The sequence below is a fragment of the Lissotriton vulgaris genome, chromosome 2_1, assembly GCF_964263255.1.
Source record: "Lissotriton vulgaris chromosome 2_1, aLisVul1.2, whole genome shotgun sequence".
NCBI lineage: Eukaryota > Metazoa > Chordata > Amphibia > Caudata > Salamandridae > Lissotriton > Lissotriton vulgaris.
In genome coordinates, this window is record NC_141687.1 from 283682428 (window position 1) to 283704656 (window position 22229).

Here is a 22229-nt window from a genome sequence, read left to right on the forward strand (position 1 = left end):
AGTGCACACAGTATGTAGGTACCAATTTATTTTGAGGAGAGAGCGCAGACCCCTGCTATCGACATCCATTTAGTGGCAGATGTGAAGGTAGGGATCTTGTCCGGCTGATCCATCTCCACCCAAACCTGCCACATCTACTAGTGCCCCACCATGGTGATTTGGGAGCTTGACTGGCAGAGAAATGGGGAAGCAGAAGAGTGACGTGGACCCTACAGTTCGAAGTTGTAGGAAGCTCCATTTGTCCACAAGCCTTGGATCTGGGGAAACTGCGGGTTGTCCCAATCTGTCATGGATTTCACTAGTCTAGGTGCTGCCAAAGGATCTCTGACACTGAGATTCCCTTTGCACTGCTGCACACTCATGGCAGCCCAGGAAACAGAATCCTGAGATTCCTGCTTTGCTGTTGAACACTCATGGCACAGTGGGAAGAGAATTCTAGGGACTCCCAGTCCAGTTGTGCACCCATGCCATAGTGCCACCAATCTTTGCAGACCACCCTGCAGAGGTGGACACCAGTATCTCTATAGATAAGCTGATGTCTACTACCACACAATAAGCAGAATGGCCTCAACCTACATAAGGAGATGCTTTATGACCAGTGGCACAGCAGAGCTTGAGTAAAGGTCAATTCTAAATATGGACAACAGAGAATGTGCATTAAGTCACTCAGTTGTCTTATTCTCATAAAGCAAATGGGCTATAGGCAGAGTGGGCTACTGTGATACAGATACTATGAAATGGCAAGTTACTAACATGTGTGTTTGTAGAAACATTTAAACAGATTTTACATTTTCTCCTGCCCGCTAAACTTGCGACTGATCATCCCCCCAGCCCATCAGTAATTCGACTGTTTGCCTGACATGTGGATGACTCAACTTCTATTTTTAAAATTACTGGTCTGCTGAGAAGTCATCTCCACAAACCCTCCACCTAAATAGCATGCAGTTATGAATGGTTGAGTCTTACCTCTTGTGCCGTATGATAGTACAGTCTGCCGACGCATCGCTAGATGCACATCTTTACTTTCAATGGACTGCGGTCGTCGTCTTGCCAGTAAGGCCCAGCTTGAAAACCAAGTGGAAGAGTCCTCGTCTCTGGTCGCTTCCACATCCTACAGTGAGGACACACAGGGTTTCATTTAGGGTGTGCAGGCATTTTGGACTCTGATTCTACAAGTTACAATACACTTGAAACAGGGAACTATAACATTAATACTACTACTAATAATAACAATAATGACATAACATAATGTGAGCTATAAGATTATAAGAATATCAACAAAAATGTATGATAACATTCATGCACGATAGCAAGGGGACACTGGACATGTCGGGTGTGTCCTCAGTACACAGGTCCCTTTCCATATAAAATACCTTTATCACGCAAACTGAGTTTATGGTAAATAAGGCACAAGCATTAGAAAACTACCCCCACGTGGATCTATTTCTTAATTATTTCTTAATTTCAATACATTTCTATTCTCAAACAATTAGCTTTATAATCTGTCTTAATTGCCCATAAACAAAATTTGCTTTTGATATAATATTCGATTTTTGGTGCTTCATTCAAAGTAAGCTTAAGATATAAACTTAATTAAATAACATTAAAAGCATATGAATCATGTACAAAAATATATAATAATCTAATAGTTACAACCAATACCAGTCATTACACAGTGACACAATAATTATAATGGAATATTAATAGGAACAATAATTAATATTAGCAAACTGAACAACGATACAATGGGAAAATAACATGAAAATAGTACAGTATGATATTAAAATTTAAATAGTATATTGATAATGTAGTAGAATACTATGATCTAAATGTAATATTAATGACATATAACGACATTATGATGATGAATACCAATCTGTTAGTGATGTATGCCATTTCAGAGTACTTTCCATCAACTTTAAACTTTGGCCCTCATTACGATGAGGGTCAGAAAGCCCCTGACCTGTGGTCGGAGGCTTTCCAACCCTCACCGCGGTTTCAGTTTCAACTGCCGCATTACCATGCAGTCGGTCGAAACTTAAACTGGCCGGTCATTCCAGCTGGATTCAGATGGGCTCAAGGAGCCCGTCGGCCAGTCGGACACCAGCACATAATCCCTATGGATGGCATTTCCGCCGTAGGGATTACGATGTCGGTTTCCGACAGGCTTTCCATGTCGGGCTTTCCGATATGGAAAGCCTGCTGGAAAGCAACATTGGGGCCCCCTAGCAGGGTTCCCTTCATCCAGCGGCCTCCAGTTGGGGGTTAACCTCAGCACTGAGTGGCAGGTACTCTAAGGTGCCTGCCACCCGGTGCACGGATTAACAGATTCTCCCATTTGTAGTTTGTGCTACGACCGGTTTACGGCCGCAGCACAAGCTCCCATAGAGAAATGGGACTAGGCGTCTGCTCCATGTGCAGTCGCATTGTAATCGCAGTAAGACTGTAAGGGGGTTTTTGAAAGCTACGATATCAAGGGCGCACTGCCTCAATTTCTACGTTACTGTGTTTAGTTTGAAAGGGTAGCTGTGTAGTGCGTGAAGAGCAGACGGAAAAACACCCTTAACCGTCTAAAAAGTCAGAGACTAAACAACAATTATACAGCTGTGCTCTCGCAACCACATAAAGGTGTCACAAAAATCAGTACAATAACAGGTATGATCAAATGAACAGAAGCAGATTCTTCAGTGTGTTTCTTGTCCCAGCAAAGAGATGATTTATTGCATCCAGACTTGAGAAATGTCACAATATGCCGACACGTGTTTCGTCGTGTGCCGTTGAGTCAACACGACTCTTCAGGGCTTTAGACTCGACACCAGGAATGGGTCGAGGGTAGTCTGGAACTAATGGTACTGTTCTATGCGGGTAGATTAGAGAGATACACTGCTTATTTCTGGTTCAAAAATATAGGTGAGTAAAGGTAGAGTATCCAGTGGAATCAAATTCCGTTGTATCAGCTAAGTTCCGCCCTATCGGGTGTGTCAGAATCTTCACAATAAAAACGCTGGAAACGGGTAAGTTTCAGGCATGTAGGTCAGATTCTGTTTAATCAGCTCTGTTCCGCCCTATTAGGGTGACGGAATATCCAAAATACCAGCGCTGGAAACGTGTATGTTTCAGGCAGTGACCGGGAGGGGATCCATCGATTAAAAGGCATCCAAAAACGTGTTCGTTTTCTTGGTAAGCGGCGTTTCTTAGTCTGGTATCCCTCCTCTTTAGGTTCCCGGTGGCCGTCTATCGTGAAGATTCTGACACACCCGATAGGGCGGAACTTAGCTGATACAACGGAATTTGATTCCACTGGATACTCTACCTTTACTCACCTATACTTTTGAACCAGAAATAAGCAGTGTATCTCTCTAATCTACCCGCATAGAACAGTACCATTAGTTCCAGACTACCCTCGACCCATTCCTGGTGTCGAGTCTAAAGCCCTGAAGAGTCGTGTTGACTCAACGGCACACGACGAAACACGTGTCGGCATTGTAATCGCAGTGTCGAACGCCGATCGAAGGTTGGTTGGTCCAGAGGCCACTACGGTTATGTCCGCCCGACATCGTAATCAGCCCCGAAAGTGTGTCATAATGACCAAACTCACAAATATGCTCTTTGTCGAACACAGGCAAAGATGGAAGTGTAAAATAAAAAAAGAAGTGTAACTGTCACCGTGGTGGTGGAGAAGGGGCAGCGGAGGAAACTGAAGGGAGGGTGTGGGTTTGTTGAAACAGATTACAGTTGAGGTGACTCACAAAAAAACAATTGGCTTCAAAGCACATAGTATACAACGGGAATTGTATCTATTGAATATCTGCAAGCCCTTGAGCACACAACCTGCTATTCTCCTGGCAGACAAACCTGTTGCTCCTCACGGCTGGACAAGTGCAGTTCCATGTTGGTCTCTATGTGGCTGCAGGTGTCATTGACAAAACTCATCATCTCAGGGGCCATACCTTTAAAGTCCTCATCTGGAAGTGGAAAAACAAATTCAGTGTTAAGTAATTTAGTTCATAAAGTGTGAAACTAAAAACTCTCATACGAGTGAAAGAAGCCACGCCTTCCTAAGATAATGGCACTTCTTGAAATTCTAAGTAGGAATTCCCATTACATAAACGCAATGCAATCTTCATTCTTTCTATCCAGCCATTTTTCTTGTTTCCTTTTCACGTCCATCCCACCAGCCAGTACTAGTTCATTTTATTCACATTTCTCAAGCCTTACACTCAATGATCAGCTGGTGGCATAGGGACTTGTTTGAGGAAGCAGAAAGTCTAATGTTTGGTTGCAAGGCCTGAGCTGTTGACTGGTACAATATCTCATACCTAAGAGTGAGTGGGACAGTTGCATTTATTTACTGAGCTTTTGTTGAGTGGTACATGTCAATTTGTGGATACTTCAGAGGAACGTTTCCCCAAGTGTGTCTTAAAATATGTAATAGTGTGTCTCTGTTTGATTTACCCTTGTTGTAATATGATTGGGTAGTGGTTATGGCATCTCTAAGCTCTACTGCCTTCAGCAAAGCATCAACATTTAACAATTGCCTCAATATAGTACACATATTTTCCTGATGCATACGTAATGGTAAGTCATTGCAGAATCTGGGTGACAAAGAGTGACATGCCGGGTAGCTTTAATGAACAATTAGATGTGTTAATGCATCAAGAGTACACCAGTTGAGGAGGAGTGGGGTGGTAGGCTCAGGGGAGTGGCTCTTTGGCATTGAAAGACCTCATTTTAAACATACAAATAACTTGAAGAATTAAAATGCCCTCTATTAACTATATAGTATTATATGTTTCCCTTCCCTCTCCCCTTTTTATTATTTTTCTTTGCATATTTCTATCTGCATATTTTGACATGCAATTTTCATGTATTTTTCTGTATGTCTTGCTTCTTATACTGAAAACCTCAATAAAATATTTTGAACTTAAAAAAAATGCTCTTAGGTCTGACAATTGAAGAGTATTGGGGTTACATCTCACATTATGATTAACATACTATCAGTGAATGTGAAGCAATGCTACTACAAGATACTGCACTTAGGAGGCAGATTAGAACTCACATCAGTGAGTATTTTGCTCTTAATGATAACTCAGAGATCTCCCCATTGATGCTACGGAATGTCTTTAAGGTGGTATGTAGAAGAAAGAGGATCGCCTCCATCGCTGAACACCTTAGAATAATAGATAGAGACTCAAAGGCTTGAAAAAGAGTTTAAAGATGCAGAGAAACACTAGCCCGAAAATCCATCTTTTCCTTGGTTGAGACGTAATAGGTCTCAGAAGTCAGCTAAAAACAATAATGAAAAATATGTTTTTTTCCAAAGGATGTAACTAACAGTACCAAGTGTCCACCTAAATCAAACCAAAATACTGAATGTTAATACTTCAATTAGGAACCCGAGGAAAATTGGGGGAAAGTATGAGACAATGGAGACACTAGTTCGGAATGGCATCAATAGCAGCCAGGATCGTCTCAGAAGAACCACTGCTCAGTAATCTTAAATACAACAACATATTGGACTCTGGTAAACACGTTTGTACAATCATATACCAGGATACAGGCTACAGTGCTAAATACACAGAGGAGAATGCAGTTAACAGTTAAGGCTCAGATGAGTAAATGCCGATATAGGTTAGCTTGACATCTGTCTGAGGATATTTGTTAATAAAGTGTGTGGGTTGACTCTTTGCAATACAAATACCTTCTGTTGTTTCATTTTGCTGTGTTCACAGGAAAGTTTTTTGTATTCCCCGTTGCTGCATGGGTACGACTTCCTGGTGCAGATTTTCACCTTCCAACATGCAAATCCTCCTCTCTGGTCTCCATGAACCTTTATGTCTTTCTATCTTACAAGATGTTTTAGGAGCATCAATTTGTAAGGTCAAATCAACCAGTGCTGCTGTTGTTACAGGTCGCTTCACCACCAATGCTCAGTTCCACATTTAATACTTGATAAAAATGTTGCGGCCTCTATTTCATCCGTAAAGAGAGCTCCTACAGATAATTGTTACATGTGACTTATATAACTGACCAGGTCATAATTGCTTTGCAGAAGCGTTTATCACCCAATTTGATCCTCTGGTTTACTTTGCCTTCGACCAAATGTAGCTTAAACTGCTGAATAAATTGACAATAATTAAGCCAAGGACTTTGATTGAGCGAGAGAAGTGTGGCACAGGTCAGGGCATCTTTCAAGAGGCAGGACAAACTGAATGCCACTTGGGAGGCATCAGTAGGAAAAGCTTGGGGTTTAGTTATAAAGTGCAATAGACATCAAGCTAGGAATGTGTGAAATCATTGTAGTTCTACTGAGAATTTATCAGGTGGTGCAAAGACATGTGGAACTCCTCTTATTATGCTTGCATCAACTCGAGGAGCTCCAGATTCATTGGCTCCATTAGTTACACATTCTAAAGTACACGCCACTTTGCTTGGGCGTCCTTGGGACTTCTCAGAAGGGGGTTAACATTAATTAATGGATCCATGTTAGCAAGAAAGCTCGCGGTTTCCAGATTGCCTTCAATTTTAGAGATTGCTTGTGCCACAGCATGCAAAGGACTGTTGCAGTATCCATAATGGGGTGGATATAGGGCTGACAAACTATCAGAATTTGGAAATAAGTTATGTTTTACACAAAGGATATAGCTGGCAGTTCCAAGCACCTACCTGTTCCAACCGAAGTACTGAACCTTAATACTACAATTGGGAACATGGGGAAAATAGGGGTAAGGGATGAGATATTGGAGACACTGGTTGGGAATGGTGCTAAAAGCAGCCAGGATTGTCTCAGAACCAGTGCTTGATAATATTACATAGACACAGCGAAAAGCTATTTGACTCGAGTAAACAAGTTTGGAAATATATATATATATGTATATATTACCACAATCCAGTCCTGAAAGTTCAACGCTGGCGCTCTTTTTCATTCAAACGGTGCATCTTTTCCAGCAGGACCACGCCGGTTTAACTTTTCTGAAGATACAACCCCACTGCCAGACAGTAGTGGTTGCATAAGAAAGACGCACTCACTCGGGTGTTATGAAGTTATTAAGATGACTTTATTTTCAAAAACTCTGCCTCTCCCAACGTGTTTCACCTTCCTCTGAAGGCTTGATCACGGGATGTCACCAGGTTAAAGAGGACATCTTTTATTTCTAAAGGCACCATTTCACTTCTTTTTTCAAAGTGATGCATTATGGGGTGTGTAGTTTCTCTTTCTACTTTGCTATTTTATGTGAATTAACAAAGGTGAACATGTGATTTCACTCAGGTGTAGTAGAGCACTTTTTAAAAAAAAGCAATGGTCCAAGATTTATTTACTATGCAGTATTACTATTGGGGTTGATTCTAGTCCCAATAAGTTTTGCTCGCTAGTGAGCCATTCTTAGATTACTTTCACATTTTGTTGTGCTCTCTAGTGAGCTATTTTTCATGCCCAGTATTTTTAGTATTGAATTCTCCTTTGTCATTTGTTCTTTTTTACTTTCATTATAAGAAAACACATTATTTTAGTTGTTTTTCGTTAATAATGCAATCTCATGTCTCACTAGTGAGTTTTTGCTCTCCAATTCATGCCGATGTGATTTTATTCATTAGAGGTGTGTGTAAAGTTCCTCATTTTGATTTAATCCTCTGGGATCTAGTGTCTTGAATGTTACAATGTGGCGTGATTCTTTCTGTCTCAATACACTTATTCGATCACCTCCTCGCTCTGATGGGGTTGTCTGTTCCAGTGGCCAAAATTTTAATGATTCCCATTTTCCTTCGTGGTGTGCCTCCATATGTTTTGCAATCGCATTGGATCGATCTTTGTTTGTTGTTGCTTGAGTGTGTTCCAGAATTCGCTTCTTTACCTCAAAGATCGTGCTCCCTATAAAGCGTTTTTTACAGGGGCATTCCACCATATAGATCACAAAGGTACTTTTACATGTCAAATGTTGGTTGATTTTCCATTTTTAACCCGTCCAGTATAAATGTTTTTTGTTGGTATTGCAATTTTAAAGACTTTGCAATGTTTACAAGGCCAAAACCTTCTCTTTAAAGCCAGGTGGTTATCGGGGCTTCTTGAAAGTGGCTGTGTACAACCTTGCCGCCTATATTCCTAGCACGTCCGTACGTAATGTTTGGATGATCTCCAATGATTTCTGATAGGGTTGGATCCAAATTTAGAATTCCAAAGTGCTTCTGGATTATTTTTGTTAGTTTCTTATTTTCTGCACTGTGCGTTGTTGTAAGCCTTATTTGTGTGTGGTTTGTTTCAGTTGTTTTAGGTGGTTTGTGTAAGATGTACTTCCGATTCTGTATTACCACTTTTTGAAGACTTTTTTCGATTACTTTTTGGGATATTTCCTTTTGAGGAATCTGTTTACAGCTGGTTGGCAGTGTCTCAAAAATTCAGTATCAACTGAGCAGTTTCTACGGAGTCTTAAAAACTCCCCATATGGGATACTCCACTTCAACAATTCATTGTGAAAGCTCTCTCCATTTAGGGTTGAGTTTGTCACAGTTTTTTTTCTATGTAGTGTTGTTTTCAGATCATTATTTTCTACATAGATTTCTGTGTCTAAAAACACCACTCTTTTTTTCATTGACTTCATAAGTGAATTTTAAATTCATTGGGCTGTTGTTTAGTCTTTCAAAATAGGTTTTAAATTCATTTGTTGATCCATACCAAATAATTAGAAGATGGTCTATACACCAAAGGCATAGAACTATTTTCTGATGAAATTCATAATTTGCTGTGCACCATGCCACTTTTTGTTCAAAATACCCCATGGTTAAATTTGCATAGTTTGGTGAGAAGGAGAAGCCCATGGCACATCCTTTTGTATGTATGAAAATGTGTTTGTTGAATAAAAAGATATTATTCAAGCATAGGGAAATCATTTGATTGAGCATGGTATAGTGTTCTTTGTATTGGATGTTACGCTTGCCCAAGAAGTGTTTACAGGCTTCCATGCCTATTGTATGTTCAATATTTGAATATAATGAGATGACATCCATCGTAATCAGCTTGTAATTTGTGTTCCATACAATAGTTTCCAGTTTTTGCAGGAGATCTGTCGTATCCTTCAAGTACGAACTTAGATCTTTAACTAAGGGTGCCAAGAATTGATCGATATAGTCTGAAACCGGTTCCAATAAAGAGTTGTTTGCAGATACTATAAGTCTTCCCGGTGGATTAACTTTGCTTTTGTGAATCTTGGGAAGACAATAAAAGGTCGCCATTGTGGGATGTTTATTATTCATGTGTCTGCGTTCATCTTGATTAATTAGCCCATCTTGGACCTATTTTGTAAGTGATTTTTACAGTTTTTCTTGTATCTCTTTTGTTGGGTCTTTATTCAGACATTGGTATAATTCTGGGTCCATTAGCTGTCTCTCTGCTTCCAAAATATAATCCTGTTTATCGATGATGACGATATTACCGCCTTTGTCTGCGGGTTTTATTTCAATTGTTTTGTCCTCTAGTAGAGCTTTCAAAGCATCTACTGTTTTTTGGATAAATTGTTTTTTCCTTTCGTTTGTTTCATTTTATATAATTCTTCCGTCATCAACTCATGGAATATATCGATTTTATTTCCGGATGGTAAATTTGGGTAATATTTGGATTTCAATTTTAGACCGCTTTCTCCTGCAACGTCTATTCTCTGATATTCCTGTATTTCCATGAGTGCTGTCATTTCTTGGGTTTCTGTTACCGTGCCCATTGTTATTAAAGTTTCAAGACCACTGGCATCTTCAGCCTGGAGGGAAATAATTTTTGGTCTAGTTGTGTTTTGTGCCCCATTGTTTCCTTTTTCTGCGTGGATCTTTGCCAATTTTAATTTTCTTGTATACTTATATAGTTCAATTCTTGCTTGGGCAACGTCCAGATGGGATGTCGGACAGAAATGTAGTCCTTTTTTCAGGACCTCATTCTCCTCTGTTGTCAAGATTTTCCGTGAAAGATTGATTACATTCAAGTCCTGTTGCATTGAAATCTCCTCCTCAGGTTTTATTTCCTGGGTTGCCTCAAACGATCCTGCGACCATGTATCCACCTTCCATTGTTCCTCCCTTGCCTCTCTGGCCTCTCCTTGTCTTCCTCTTGATGATCCTCTTGATGGTCCTCTTATATATATACACACATTTATATATATATATATCTGTTCGACGCTGGAACATTGGCTTACCCTTTGGTCAGCAGCAGATAGCTGTGGTCCTGCCAGGATCCAGGCTCAGAGCCAAATATGACAAGGAGTGGAGAGACATGTTTCTTGAGAGCTGAATTAATGCAGGTAAGATTGAATGTATATTAAAAACAGACGTGGAAAGATAAAGGGGGCAGGAAATGTAGAAGCAAGGTAACGGGGACACAAGAAAGAGACATGATGTCAAAATGCAAAGGCTGACAAACTGTATTTATGCGGAGATAGCTGAAACAACTGCACCATGCTGCAAAGCATCTTTCCGTTGTTTAAGTGAGCTCTATCACTTAACCGTAGACGTGGGGATAGTGAGTACTCTTACTACATTCAACCTTCCTGTCCTTCATAACTTCCTTGCTTGTCCTCTTCGGATCATGAATGAAGGTCTCCCCTTACTGGATTTTTGGCATTTTGGTTTTATTTTGTTTATTGGGTTTTGCAGTTTGGCTTTATTACTGATTTGTTACTGCACCGTACTTTACACATCGCCTCTAAGTTAAACATGTCTGCTCTTTTCCACTGCTACCAGGGAGTTGAGCTCAGGTTTATTTAGTGACTTTAGTAGTTCACCCTGGCGTGGGTTATGACTTTTCCTCGAGGTGTTTAGTCACCCACCCTATTAATATTCCTGTTTCTAACAATGGGTTTTGGCCCAAATTACAGATTTCTTATAAGGGCTAAACATAAGACATCTAAGGTAGGTATTGTCCTTTAATCCGTACTTCAGACATGTTTACTTCATGGACGGTGATGCTTCCTGTCTCTCCTATTATTTGCCCTTAGTATAGAGCCCCTGTCTTGCCCTATCAGACAAGCAGAAGATATTACGGGTTTACATTCTGATTCTAAGGAGTATCATCAGCATCATTTCCACCTCACCTTTGAATCCAGGAGACATCCTTCTCTGCTCTAGTCAGCCAGTTATAGAATTGTGAGAAGGTGGCGAGCTACAAAATGAATATATGTAAGTCTGAGTTACCTACCTAACCCTGGAGGGAGAAGAAAAAGATTGGCTGAAATTTTGCTTTTAATTTCGCTGTTCAATAACCCACAGATAACTCAGCGATTTCACAACTTTATTCAAACTAATTACCCTCTTCTTTTTGTCACATGGTTTGGGGTACTAAATTGCATTAAAATTAATATACTTCCAAGAGTATCATACCTTTTTCAGGGCCTTTAATCTAAAGCTCAAGCACACTTAGAGTCTGTGCAAAAGGCTATGGCAAACTTTGTCAGGAAAGGACCATGACCTAGGGTGACCCTTAGACTTTGAAAAAGTCCTAAATCTGAAGGTAAACAGGCATTGCCAAATTTCAAATTGTCTTCCAAGCGGATGTGGCATGGCTCCCTAAAAATGGTAAACATCGTTTAGAACGAATGCGAAACAACACATTCCATTACAATGTGGTCATTACAATGACTGTGTTGTTACATGGCAAACCATTACAACGCAAGTTGGAACTACGACTTGCTGCAGTGGGCAGAAGGTGTTGGATTTTAAATCCAACACCTTCCCTATAGTTGCACAGACTGGAGTTAAAATAGTAAATTATACTATTCCAATCTCCAGTGCTCCCCCACACCAAGTCGGTGTAACAACTTGAATTGCCATGGTATGCAATGTAACAACGCGGTTGTTGTAATGACTGTGTTGTAATGCCATGCGTTTTAAACACATGCATTGTAATGTGGCCTATTCTCTAAAAACTGGTGGCCTTCTTATTTCATCTTAGCATAACTGTGTCATTAGTACTAAAAATCTGGCACTCGTGGCTATAACAAAAAGACAACCACCTTCCTCTTTCCAGATATATATACATTGACTTTCAACCTATAGTTTACTCCAGGAATCGTGTCTATTCCATTTGAAAACTGGCATGATTGGGTTTGCAGAATTATAGCGGACACACTTGTTGACATCTTCATAAAATCCTTCAACACTTGTAAAAGTTAATTAATATTGAAGGAAGATTAAAGGCATTATTATTGGCAACTTAGACATTGGGTGATGCAACCTAAGATGAGAACGACTGTCACTAGAGAGGAGACAGGATTTGAGAAATTGTACTTCTCATCCACTGGGAGCTAAGGGTATGCAGACAGAATGTTGAGTTGGAAATGTCGACATTCTACACAAATATCGAGTTTGAAATACTGTGAAAAGGAAATATCGACAGCCAGAATATAATGGTCAAGAATATCGAATAAAAGGTAACAAATATTGTTTTCGAAGATATCGAAGTCATTAATATCGTTTGCAAAAATGTAATTGTTTAAAATATCGATTTCTAAATTAATGTAATGTATTTTAGTTTATTTTTTAACCCCTTCCCCTTTTTACCCCATTGCTATCGAACACTTTCACTAGTGTTGCACTAACTGGAGTGGAAAGTTTAAGTTGAAAGATTTTTAACTAGTTTAATGTTTTAATTTATATTAAAATGTTTTTTGTATTAGATTGTATGTTATTGGTGTATATACACACACACACACACACACACACACACACACACACACACACACACACACATATATATATATATATTAACTATATATATATTTGTAATTTTTATGTAATTTTAAACAGATAATATGAATGTAAATTAATAGTTTATTAATTGTTTTAAAGTATACATCCATTAATTATTATGTATGTGTGTTTAACTTTTTTTAATTAAGTTTATTTGTTGTTTGTTAAAATGTATTTTAAATCTACTTTATTTTTTCATATTAATTATATTGTTTAACATATTTAATATGTTATTTTGTTATATATATCAAAATCAATATTTTTGCTTCCCAAATTTTTTCATCGATATTTTTAACAACTATATTTTGTACATCGACATTCTGTCAGTGAATTGGAGCAAAGGTGTGATATCTAACCAATACTCAGTTTTACTACATTATGTCAGTCATATTCATGGGCCGATCAGTCAAACTCTGAATGTTCTTTGGGTATGGTTATTTAGGACAAAGGGTAAGAAAGATTACATAGAGATGTGGCTAGAACTACAATCAATGTACAAATGGCCCCGAGATTTCTTACAAAGTGCTCTGTACCTGGCACTATATGCACATTAATTTACACTGTTCATCAGTGTCAGTCCCAAATTTTTGAGAGGCTGTGGTGACTAGGGTAGCATGTTGCATATCCAGTGGTCCCACCCTGTGTTGATCCTATTTTGGAAAGAGTTTTTGGAAGTGTTTAAGTCAATTCTGGGTTATCTGACTCCAACAGGCCCTGGAGTGTTAATTCTGGGACTACGACCTTCTGGGGCCCCATGAAAATAGACAGATCCCTGTTGTGGTAGTGTCTGGGGTCAGGCAAGCTAACAACTGCATGCCTATGGAAACGGTTGGAGGCGCCATCCTTAACCCAGAAGCATATGAGACTTTCACATATTTTGGCGATGGCGCACCTGGGTAGTAATGGCAAGGTTGAAAGTGATTGCAATTGGAAACCACAGAGGGAATAGATGTCACAGGGACTTCAAAACTTAGCATGTCCCCCGAGGCTGAGAACGAAGAGCTCCCAAGAGCGGTTATGAACTAGTGGAGTTGCTTTTTTACAACATACCAGTTCGCTAACAGGGGTATTGAACTGAAAATACGATGCAGGCATATGTCTTTTGTAATAGTGCTATTGTTCTAAAAGAAGTATCATTTGTTGAGCCCACGGGGTGGTAACTGGGGTGAGGAAAGAGCTTTCAATAACAATGTTGTTGCTGTGATTACAATAGTAAGATGTAACCCTTGCCTAAAAATGTGATGCAACAGGTATAGTCTAGATGAAAAGTAACTTTTAAACTTGCATTGAATATAAAAGGGACTAAGCTAAGAGAGATCTGTACTTAATAAACAAATATTTTTTAAAGTAATCCTATAACTCATAAGAAACCGGCGAAGAGTGAGTGATGTAACTCAGAGATGTGGCCTTGTTTCTTTCAACCAAGGTAAGTCTTAGTTCTAGAGTTAGAAACTTTTGGTTGGTTATGAATAATCAAGTCATTAGTTCACAGCTTATCTACGACCAAATTCCAACAAATTACTAACATTGTGTAAAGAATGGTTATTTGTAGGCTGGGGCCAGGGATAAACGGGCTGACCTGACCATACCTGAATTTTTTTTATGAACTTCCAGCCTGTCTGAGTAAACACAGTAGAGTTCCGTAGCTGCGCGGGGTCCCCTAGGAGGACATCATTTATGTAAGACACTGAGCTGAGACAGCTTTGAAGACGTAGAGGAACACGTAGTCTCGGTCCCATCTTCTGCATTATCCCCCTGCTTTAGTTCTCTTAACTTACAGAGACTCCTTGACTTGATTTTATTCCATGGCGTGTCACTGTGGGAAGCTGTAAGTGTGAAGGATATCAGGAGGGGGTGTGGACAGTAGGAAGAAGCTGAGGTTTAGATATCTTGCTCCTGGTGAGACACTTTAGATTTCTACCCTCAAGCTTATGCCAGAGTTTCATTTTATGCGGCTGCCTAAGGAATGGGTGGCAAGCTGGTGGCGCATGCTGGCAACCCTCATACTCACAAAGGCCTCAGGACCGTCCTAATGTCTTCTCCGGAGTTAGAAACATTGCCGTGCTGACACCTTCATTGGTGAGTCGTGCTGAGGACCACCATCTGACTATGCAAACTCAAGGACGCTTCCTGGGTCAAGGACTGCAATTTCAGCCTTGTTATCCCCGCAAGACATCCCATCACTCACACTTTGGATCATGTGTCAGCCTTCTCCGCGGCCTTGTGAAAATCCACTGCTTTGCACACACAGTATGTAGGATTGTGCTGAGAATCCGAGTATTGTATAAAATCAACCCTTGCCCCTTAATAGGATTCGTGATTTATCAACCAACCAGAGTAATTCAACGTTTCACAACAACCTGAACCTATTACATGCACTGGAATCCCCCTTACACGCTGTAAAGGGTGGCAGGGCTAGAGTATGGGAAGGATAGAGGGAGAGAGACAGGGAGGAGAGACTATGAAGAGGCGTGAAAGAGGAGGGGAAGAGAAAATGGGTGGGGGAAGAGAAAGAGAGGATGAGAAGGTGGAACAAACGAAAGGTAGAAAGAAGCTTAAAGACATATAGACAACCATTTTCAGATGTGTACATCATCACTGTTGCTATCACTTTATTCAATGGCACTCTTCGTTTCGCTAGAAAGGATGAATTACTGAGCCATCCTAAGGGGATTTCAACCTATGTCCTGCATGTTGCATTAACCCACTGAGCAACCTCGCTGTTGTATTTATCAATCCGTACACACATGTCGGACAGCAAACTATTCCAGTCTAGAAATGATGAGTTCAGTCCCTCCCTACCACGCCCAGACTGCGGGCAGTCACTCGTTCCACTGTAGATCTGAAGAGGTCACCTGGACTCAGCTGGAAACGGATGCCTTCTGCGGCCTTCGAGCACCTCTCCTGCAGCATGCTCAGCGTGGCTTGCTCCAGCCTCCTGTGCTCTGTCGTGCTCATGTTTTGCGAAGACTAGGACAAAAACACAGAATGGTTACGACAAGAGGTTCTCCACCCGAAGGACTAGGCCTAAGCCTTTCTCAATGAAAGGATGACCTGCAGTAGCTCTAAACTAAGCTTCCACCCCAAAACTTAGACCTTACATGAACACCTTCGCTTTTCCAAGTCCTCCAAAGGGGACGATCTTTGCGGCTCTATCCCCTTAATTCAGAAACACCCAGTAGCGTAGGCATCTCACCGAACCATCGTTCTTCAAAACCCAGTTTTAAGAGGCAATAAAAATATAAGCAAAAGAAGAACTAGACCCCGCCTTTGCTACACAAAATACAGGACATGCAAATATGATAAAGAAGGCAAAAACAACAAAAGGACATAGAAAGCATGTTTAGCACTATATATTTGCATATTTCGCAGGTCGTGAGGAAATGTTTGTTCTCTTTGGGTTAAATCGTTGCACAGGTGCACAGCCCTTGAACTTTGTGATACATTAGTGGCACGTCCTCCTTGTTCATGTACATCTGTCCCCTCAACCCCTACCATAGCACAGCCTTGTGTTTCATTTCCAGCTGCTTTATGCTTTATTTCATTTTGATCATTAATAGAGTGTATTTTGTAAATCAGACAGCTGCGCGCTACCAAAATCCTGACTTTTGATTGGCACTTAGCTGGTCGATATCTGCCGAGGAGATTCATAGCTAGTACTTGAGACACGCCTCGCTATAGCATCAACCCACAAGTCACGGTGCTGTCTTTCCCTCAGAGCAGCCCGCGAGGGTCACAGAGTTCTAATCAGGAACCAGGTTCATCTAGCTCACAGAAGATGCTCTGGCCAATGCCATTGGAGAAGGAGCTTTGGAATGATTCAATTTCCTGTGTAGGAGGCAGAATATGTACTTGAAAATGGTTCTTATCTCAGTTGCTACAAGTGTCTTACATAAAAGAGACATCGAAAACATTCCCAGCTTCTTTGTCTTTATTGTTTACTTGAAGTTTTCCACGTATGTGAAAATTGTGGAGTCAATAACAGTTTGACTATGTTTTAAAATAGTAATCTCATTATTCTGCGTGATTTACAATGTTACTTGTTTTAAAATACGTTTTTGTATGTAATCTTTTTATTAGGCATCATATCATACAGCATATTGCAACAAGCATGATACACTGGCACAGTCTTTGTACATACATTTGATTTGATTTGATTTCTTTATTTGTGAAGCGCCTGAATCACCCCCCAAGGGGTATCTCCGCGCTGTAGGATTGCTTCCGCCAGCCTCAGAAAAGAGACGGATTAGAACACTGAGGTTATAAGGAACCTTCTAAACTGTAGGTGATCTGGGCCTTGTCGCAAGTGGATAGGGAGTGCGTTCCAAAAGAAGGGGGGCAAGTGGGAGAAAGCTTTACAACCTAAGCGAGATTTTTGTAGCGAGGAACAGAAAGGAGAGATTTGGATCCTGATCAAAGAGACATGGGTGGCATATATTAGGTAAATGTATCTGCTAAATAACTGGTACCTTTGCCATTCAAAGATTTGTTCCCAATGCAACCGATCTTAAATCTAATCCGCACCGGAAGCCAATGTAGCTATCGCAAGAGGGGGAGGGAGGATGTTCGAGGGGGAACATTGGATACCAAGCGAGCTGCAGTATTCTAGAATATTGCAGTCAGTTTAAGGATGTTTCATTTGCTGAAATCAGCAGAGCATTGCAATAGTCCAGGCAGCTTAACACCAGTGCCTGGATAAGTGTTTTTCGTATGGTTAGAGGCAGAAAGTGAAATACCTTCCTAGCACATGAAAACATGAACCAACAGTAGATGTTGCGTGCTCCTTCATTATCAGTTTCTGCTCCAGACAGACACCCAGATTTCTTTTTTTTTTTTTTTTTTGTTATTTCAAATATTCTTTATTTAAAGTAAGTTTTTTTCCATATACAAAACAAAAGCAAGCAAAAATTCGTAATACTTGTACCGATCTTGCAAAGTTGCGGCCTGGTGGGGCCATGACAGAGAAAAAAGGAAGAGAAGGAAAAGGGGGGGGGGGGGTGGAAGAGACACCCAGATTTCTAACCACTAGTTTAGGAGTTGGCGCAATGCCCAATTCCTCTGGCCACCACTTAGGAGACCACTTCAGCGATGCTTCTCCAAACAGCATGATTTCAGTTTTCACCGCATTAAGCTGGAGGAAGTTTTCTCTCATCCAGTCAGCGATGGTCATCATACCCTCTGAAAAAGTAGACTGGGCATTTGGATTGTTCTTATCAAAGGAAAGCAATAGCTGAGTATCATCAGCATAAGACATTGGAACAAATCCTAAATTCCTTAGTAATCCCGCTAAGGGAGCAACATAGATGTTAAATACGGTGGGGCTCAAACAGTCGCCCTCCGGTACTCCCTTAGTCAGTTTAGTAGTCTTTAAGCGGAAAGGGCCAATATTGATAGTCTGAGTTCTGTCAGACAGAAAGCTCGTCATCCATTGCAAAGCGCTCCCTTGGAGGCCAATTTCCCTAAGTCTTCTGAGCAGAATCTGATGGGAAATTGTATCGAAGGCTGCCGATCAACACAAGAAGCACCACTTGTCCGTTGTCCAGGGATATTCTAATGTTGTCAGTAACCTCAATCAAAGCAGACTTCGTACTGTGTCTGGGTCAGAAACCCGACTGAGAAGGATCAAGGCAGCTCGAAGCTTCGACAAAATCAGGCAGATGTTTATTTATATGTTTTCTAGTATCTTGCTCAGGAGAGGTAACAATGAGATGGAGCGATAATTGGATAAATCTTCCATTGGGGCTTTAAGGTTTTATGCGGATGGGGATTATTTGTGCCACGTTCCATTCAGGGGGGAGGAGACCCTTTTCCATGGAGCAATTCAGGATTGAACAAATAGGGGCAGCAAGTTGTTTGGCAAGCAGTGCTGTGGCCTAAGCTGGAATAATGTCCAGTGGGGAGCCTGATTTTAGGGTATTCAGTAGCAACTCTACATCCTCGGGCTTTAGTGCCATGAATTTATCTAACCTCTGTGCATCATCTGTAGCCGCAGGATGATTTACAGAGAATTCAATCTGAGGTCTTCCGGCTGAAGCGATTTTATTGTAAATCAATTACATTTTCTGGGTAAAGTGTATTGCTAGTTTGTCACATAGGGCTTGAGAGGGTGTTTCTTCATTATCGCAAGCCTTGGGCTAGGTGAAAGATTTTCAAACCTGATAGAGTTTTGAGGGCGTTCCCTACCTGTTCAAGTTACTGCACTATGTGGGTTTAACAAGAAGTTTTAATGTTTTTATGATATTGTGCCAATGTGAATTTGTATCTTTCTTTATCCTGCGTGTCGTGTATACCATATTCCTCCTGTAACAGTTTGTATCCTATAGTTGCAAAAGTAAAACAAGAGAAGAAAAAAAAGGGAAAAGGGCAAACTATAAGCCAATATTTAGTACAGCGTAATTACATAGCCCCAATTATCACCCTCTGGTGCCGGGTGAGGGACATGGACTTACCGCTAGAACCCAGCATCATATTCACTCCAAGTAAGTTCAACCCCAAAACGCTTCCATGCATATTGTTTCCACTGTGCCATCAGGAGTACTTGTCAGATTACCAACTCTCCATGCAACGCAGCGCAGCCTCCCGTAAGGCTGCGCTGGGTTGCCTGAGAGGGAAGGAGCAGGAGAGTGCCATGTTTGCAAAGATATGGGTCTCTCCTTCCCTTTCCCTTGTGCCGACGCTGATTATAGGTGAGCATAGGTGCGAAGTGACGTCGGAAGCCACCGTAGACCACAATAAAGGACTTCAGTGAAGATGCCACTGGTGAAGAAGGCGAAAGAGTCCGGTGAAATCCAAGGTGGATTCTTGAACAGGAGTACCTGCGAGCAGAAGGGACAGAGTCTATGTCACTCAGGGGTGACCAGGAGGCACAGAAGACCAATGACCACCGATGATGGAAGATGCAGGAGAGTTGACGGTGGCGTTGTCGCTGCAGCTGTGAGGACCAAGTGACGCTGTGGAAGACCAACAGCCGTTCACAAGCTGTCCCATGTCGGAAGTCGAGAACCAAGGGGTCGGTGTCTGATGGGAGTACCAACAAGCCTTGGCAGCAGCAACAGATGTGGGAAACGAAGATGGTGCAGTGTCAGGACCAGCAAGGTCCAGGGGACTCACCAAGTGCAGGAGAGTCAGAGCAGGCCCGGCGCAAGCAGAGAAGCACACTGGAGTCAAAGAAGGCCCTTAAAAGGACCCACAGGCTGAAGGCACAGGCATCACTAGAGGACCTCGAGCAGCTCACTAGTGAGTGCCGCAGATGCGGTGAGGATGGAGATCTTGGTAGCAAGAGATGCTGGAGGCTGGAGCTTCTTGGAGCCCGAAGAGCTCTGGAGAAGAGAGTCAACAACCCTTGGTAACACAGGTCTTGCGATGGTGGGATGTCGTTGGTGTTGGAGCTGGGGTTGGAGAGTTCTTTCACGATGCTGAAGAGCTCTTTGGTGTTGTGTGCGTTGTTTTCTAGGCGGTCTTTGAAGGCGGTCCTCTTGGCGGTCCTGATGAGTTGGTGGTGTCTGCGGGTGGCGCTTTTGTGGGCTGTGTGGCTGTCTGGTGTTCGCTCATGGTATTCTAGCCCATGGAGGTCAAGTACCTCCATGGGCTAGAATTTATGCACTGATATCCTAGAATACCATCCCACTAAAGAAGGTTGGGTTTTTAGCAGTAATACCACTCAAGTCACAAACTACGCAACAATATACGTAGCTCTAAATAAATTCCAAATTGTGCATGCTCAGCTTTAAGACCAGGCTACACTGTCAATTTTCTGCGATGAAGGTGTTTTCCATATTGTAGCTGACATTTGTATGAGAAATCCAGTAGCATTTGGTGATCTTTATCTTACACATGACAAAAGTTGTGTTGCAGTGTGCATGAAGTTATTTTAGTGGATGTACCCTAGACGATGCATTTTTTGAGGTTGTAATCTTTGGAAGCAAATCTGTCCAGTCAGTATTGATTGGAACTCATTATCTTTGTTTGTTACAAGGTATGCTCATCATATATGAGGCTATGGAAACATTGCGTTGGAATGCTTTCTGGAACAAGAATAACAAAGTAGGTTTTGCATACCTTATCTCAGAAGTGAACAAGGCACAGGGTGCAAATCATTCAAAAAATCCAGGCAATGTTCAATACACTCAGTTCAAAATCAGAAAACCTGAAACCAAGGTCGTAGAGTTTGTCATAGAAATCGAAGAAAAATCAGAACTTTGCAAGTACTGGGGAAATGTTTAGCATGGGATAGCTCCAGTTAAAAACTTGGTACATGCTAATCAGGAAGGGGATTGGGAGCTGCGCTTGAAGACTGTGGAGTCACTGATTAGTGTGTTTCACGAACTCAGTTGCATAAAGTACCTGAGATACAGGTCCTGGTATGTGGAAAAATTGAAGAAGCTAGAGGTGGAAAAACCATACCTCTACAGAAAAAAAATCCAAAGACATTTTGCGGTGAAAGACAGAGATGGAAGGTTCAATGATGTGGCTCCAGATATGAAACTGGAATAGACGATCCAGAGATCACAGAAAAACTCCAAGGGAATTGTTGGTCAGACATATAAAAGTGAACATGTTGTTCAATCGTAGCTAGTTTACCATGAAGTCCTTTCTATTTGCAATGCAGATGACAAATGCAAAATTAATGGACCATTGTGAAATTTTTCCTCACCACAAACTTGTGGGCAAGAGAGGAGAACATTTGAAAAAACATATCAACAGCTGTCTTCATTTCATGCAGCAGCAAGGAAAACCCTTTGAAATGACCGTGCCTGTGCAACCTCACAACTTGGTGACCAAACAATATGTGAATAACAATATAAAGACACGTCTATTAGATGTCCTAGGACATGGATCAAGAGCATACCCAGCACTGAAGCCAGAGAGATTTGTATTGAAGGAGAAAAAGCCGTTTGACATAATCACTAAAGCTAAACTTCCACGCTTTAATTGCCGTAGTAAAAGTTTGATCGAGCCGGCCACTACAAAACTGGTTATAAAAAAACTACTTTCACAAGCACATAGAGAGATGGATATAGCAAAAGACAAGAGTGAATTTATCAAGGACATTCTGTCGCATGATTTTCTTCCAACAAACACAATATTTGAAGGAGATGTTGCAACCAAACCAGTGTAGCACAAACTCCTACAAGAGCTCGAAAAAAACCTTTCACCTGAATAATTTCAATTTGAAAAGGTGTCCTCATTGAAAACTGTTGTTGTTGTTGACTATATGTCATGTTAGTGAATGGTCAAGATTTTATCCATGCAAAACTTCAGAGAAGCCATTCAGACTGTTCTACAGTCATCAAAGTCATGTGGACCTTGCAAGAACTGCACATTGTCTTGGACAGTTATCTTGAACTATCTGTCAAAGAATGTGAGAGAAATAGACAAATGTCTACAAGTGGAACAATTGACACCTATACCTATGCAACTTAATACATTCTGATCATCAACATCGAACAAGATGAACTTGGAGATGTTAAGTCACCAAAACATTGTTGATGCTTCAGTGAATACTGA

The 22229-nt window shown here is 41.0% G+C and overlaps 1 protein-coding gene across 1 annotated transcript in view; it reads right to left on the reverse strand.

The window, feature by feature from the left end:
* LOC147729973 (uncharacterized) overlaps positions 1–22229 on the reverse strand; it is a 1004770-nt gene that overhangs the window by 832980 nt on the left and 149561 nt on the right. The window contains exons 4-6 of the mRNA XM_086954938.1: positions 15578–15692; positions 3856–3965; positions 967–1111 (exon numbers count right to left, since the gene is read on the reverse strand). Of these exons, the coding sequence (XP_086811064.1) occupies positions 967–1111; positions 3856–3965; positions 15578–15692 (370 nt within the window). The remainder of the gene's footprint in view (positions 1–966; positions 1112–3855; positions 3966–15577; positions 15693–22229) is intronic.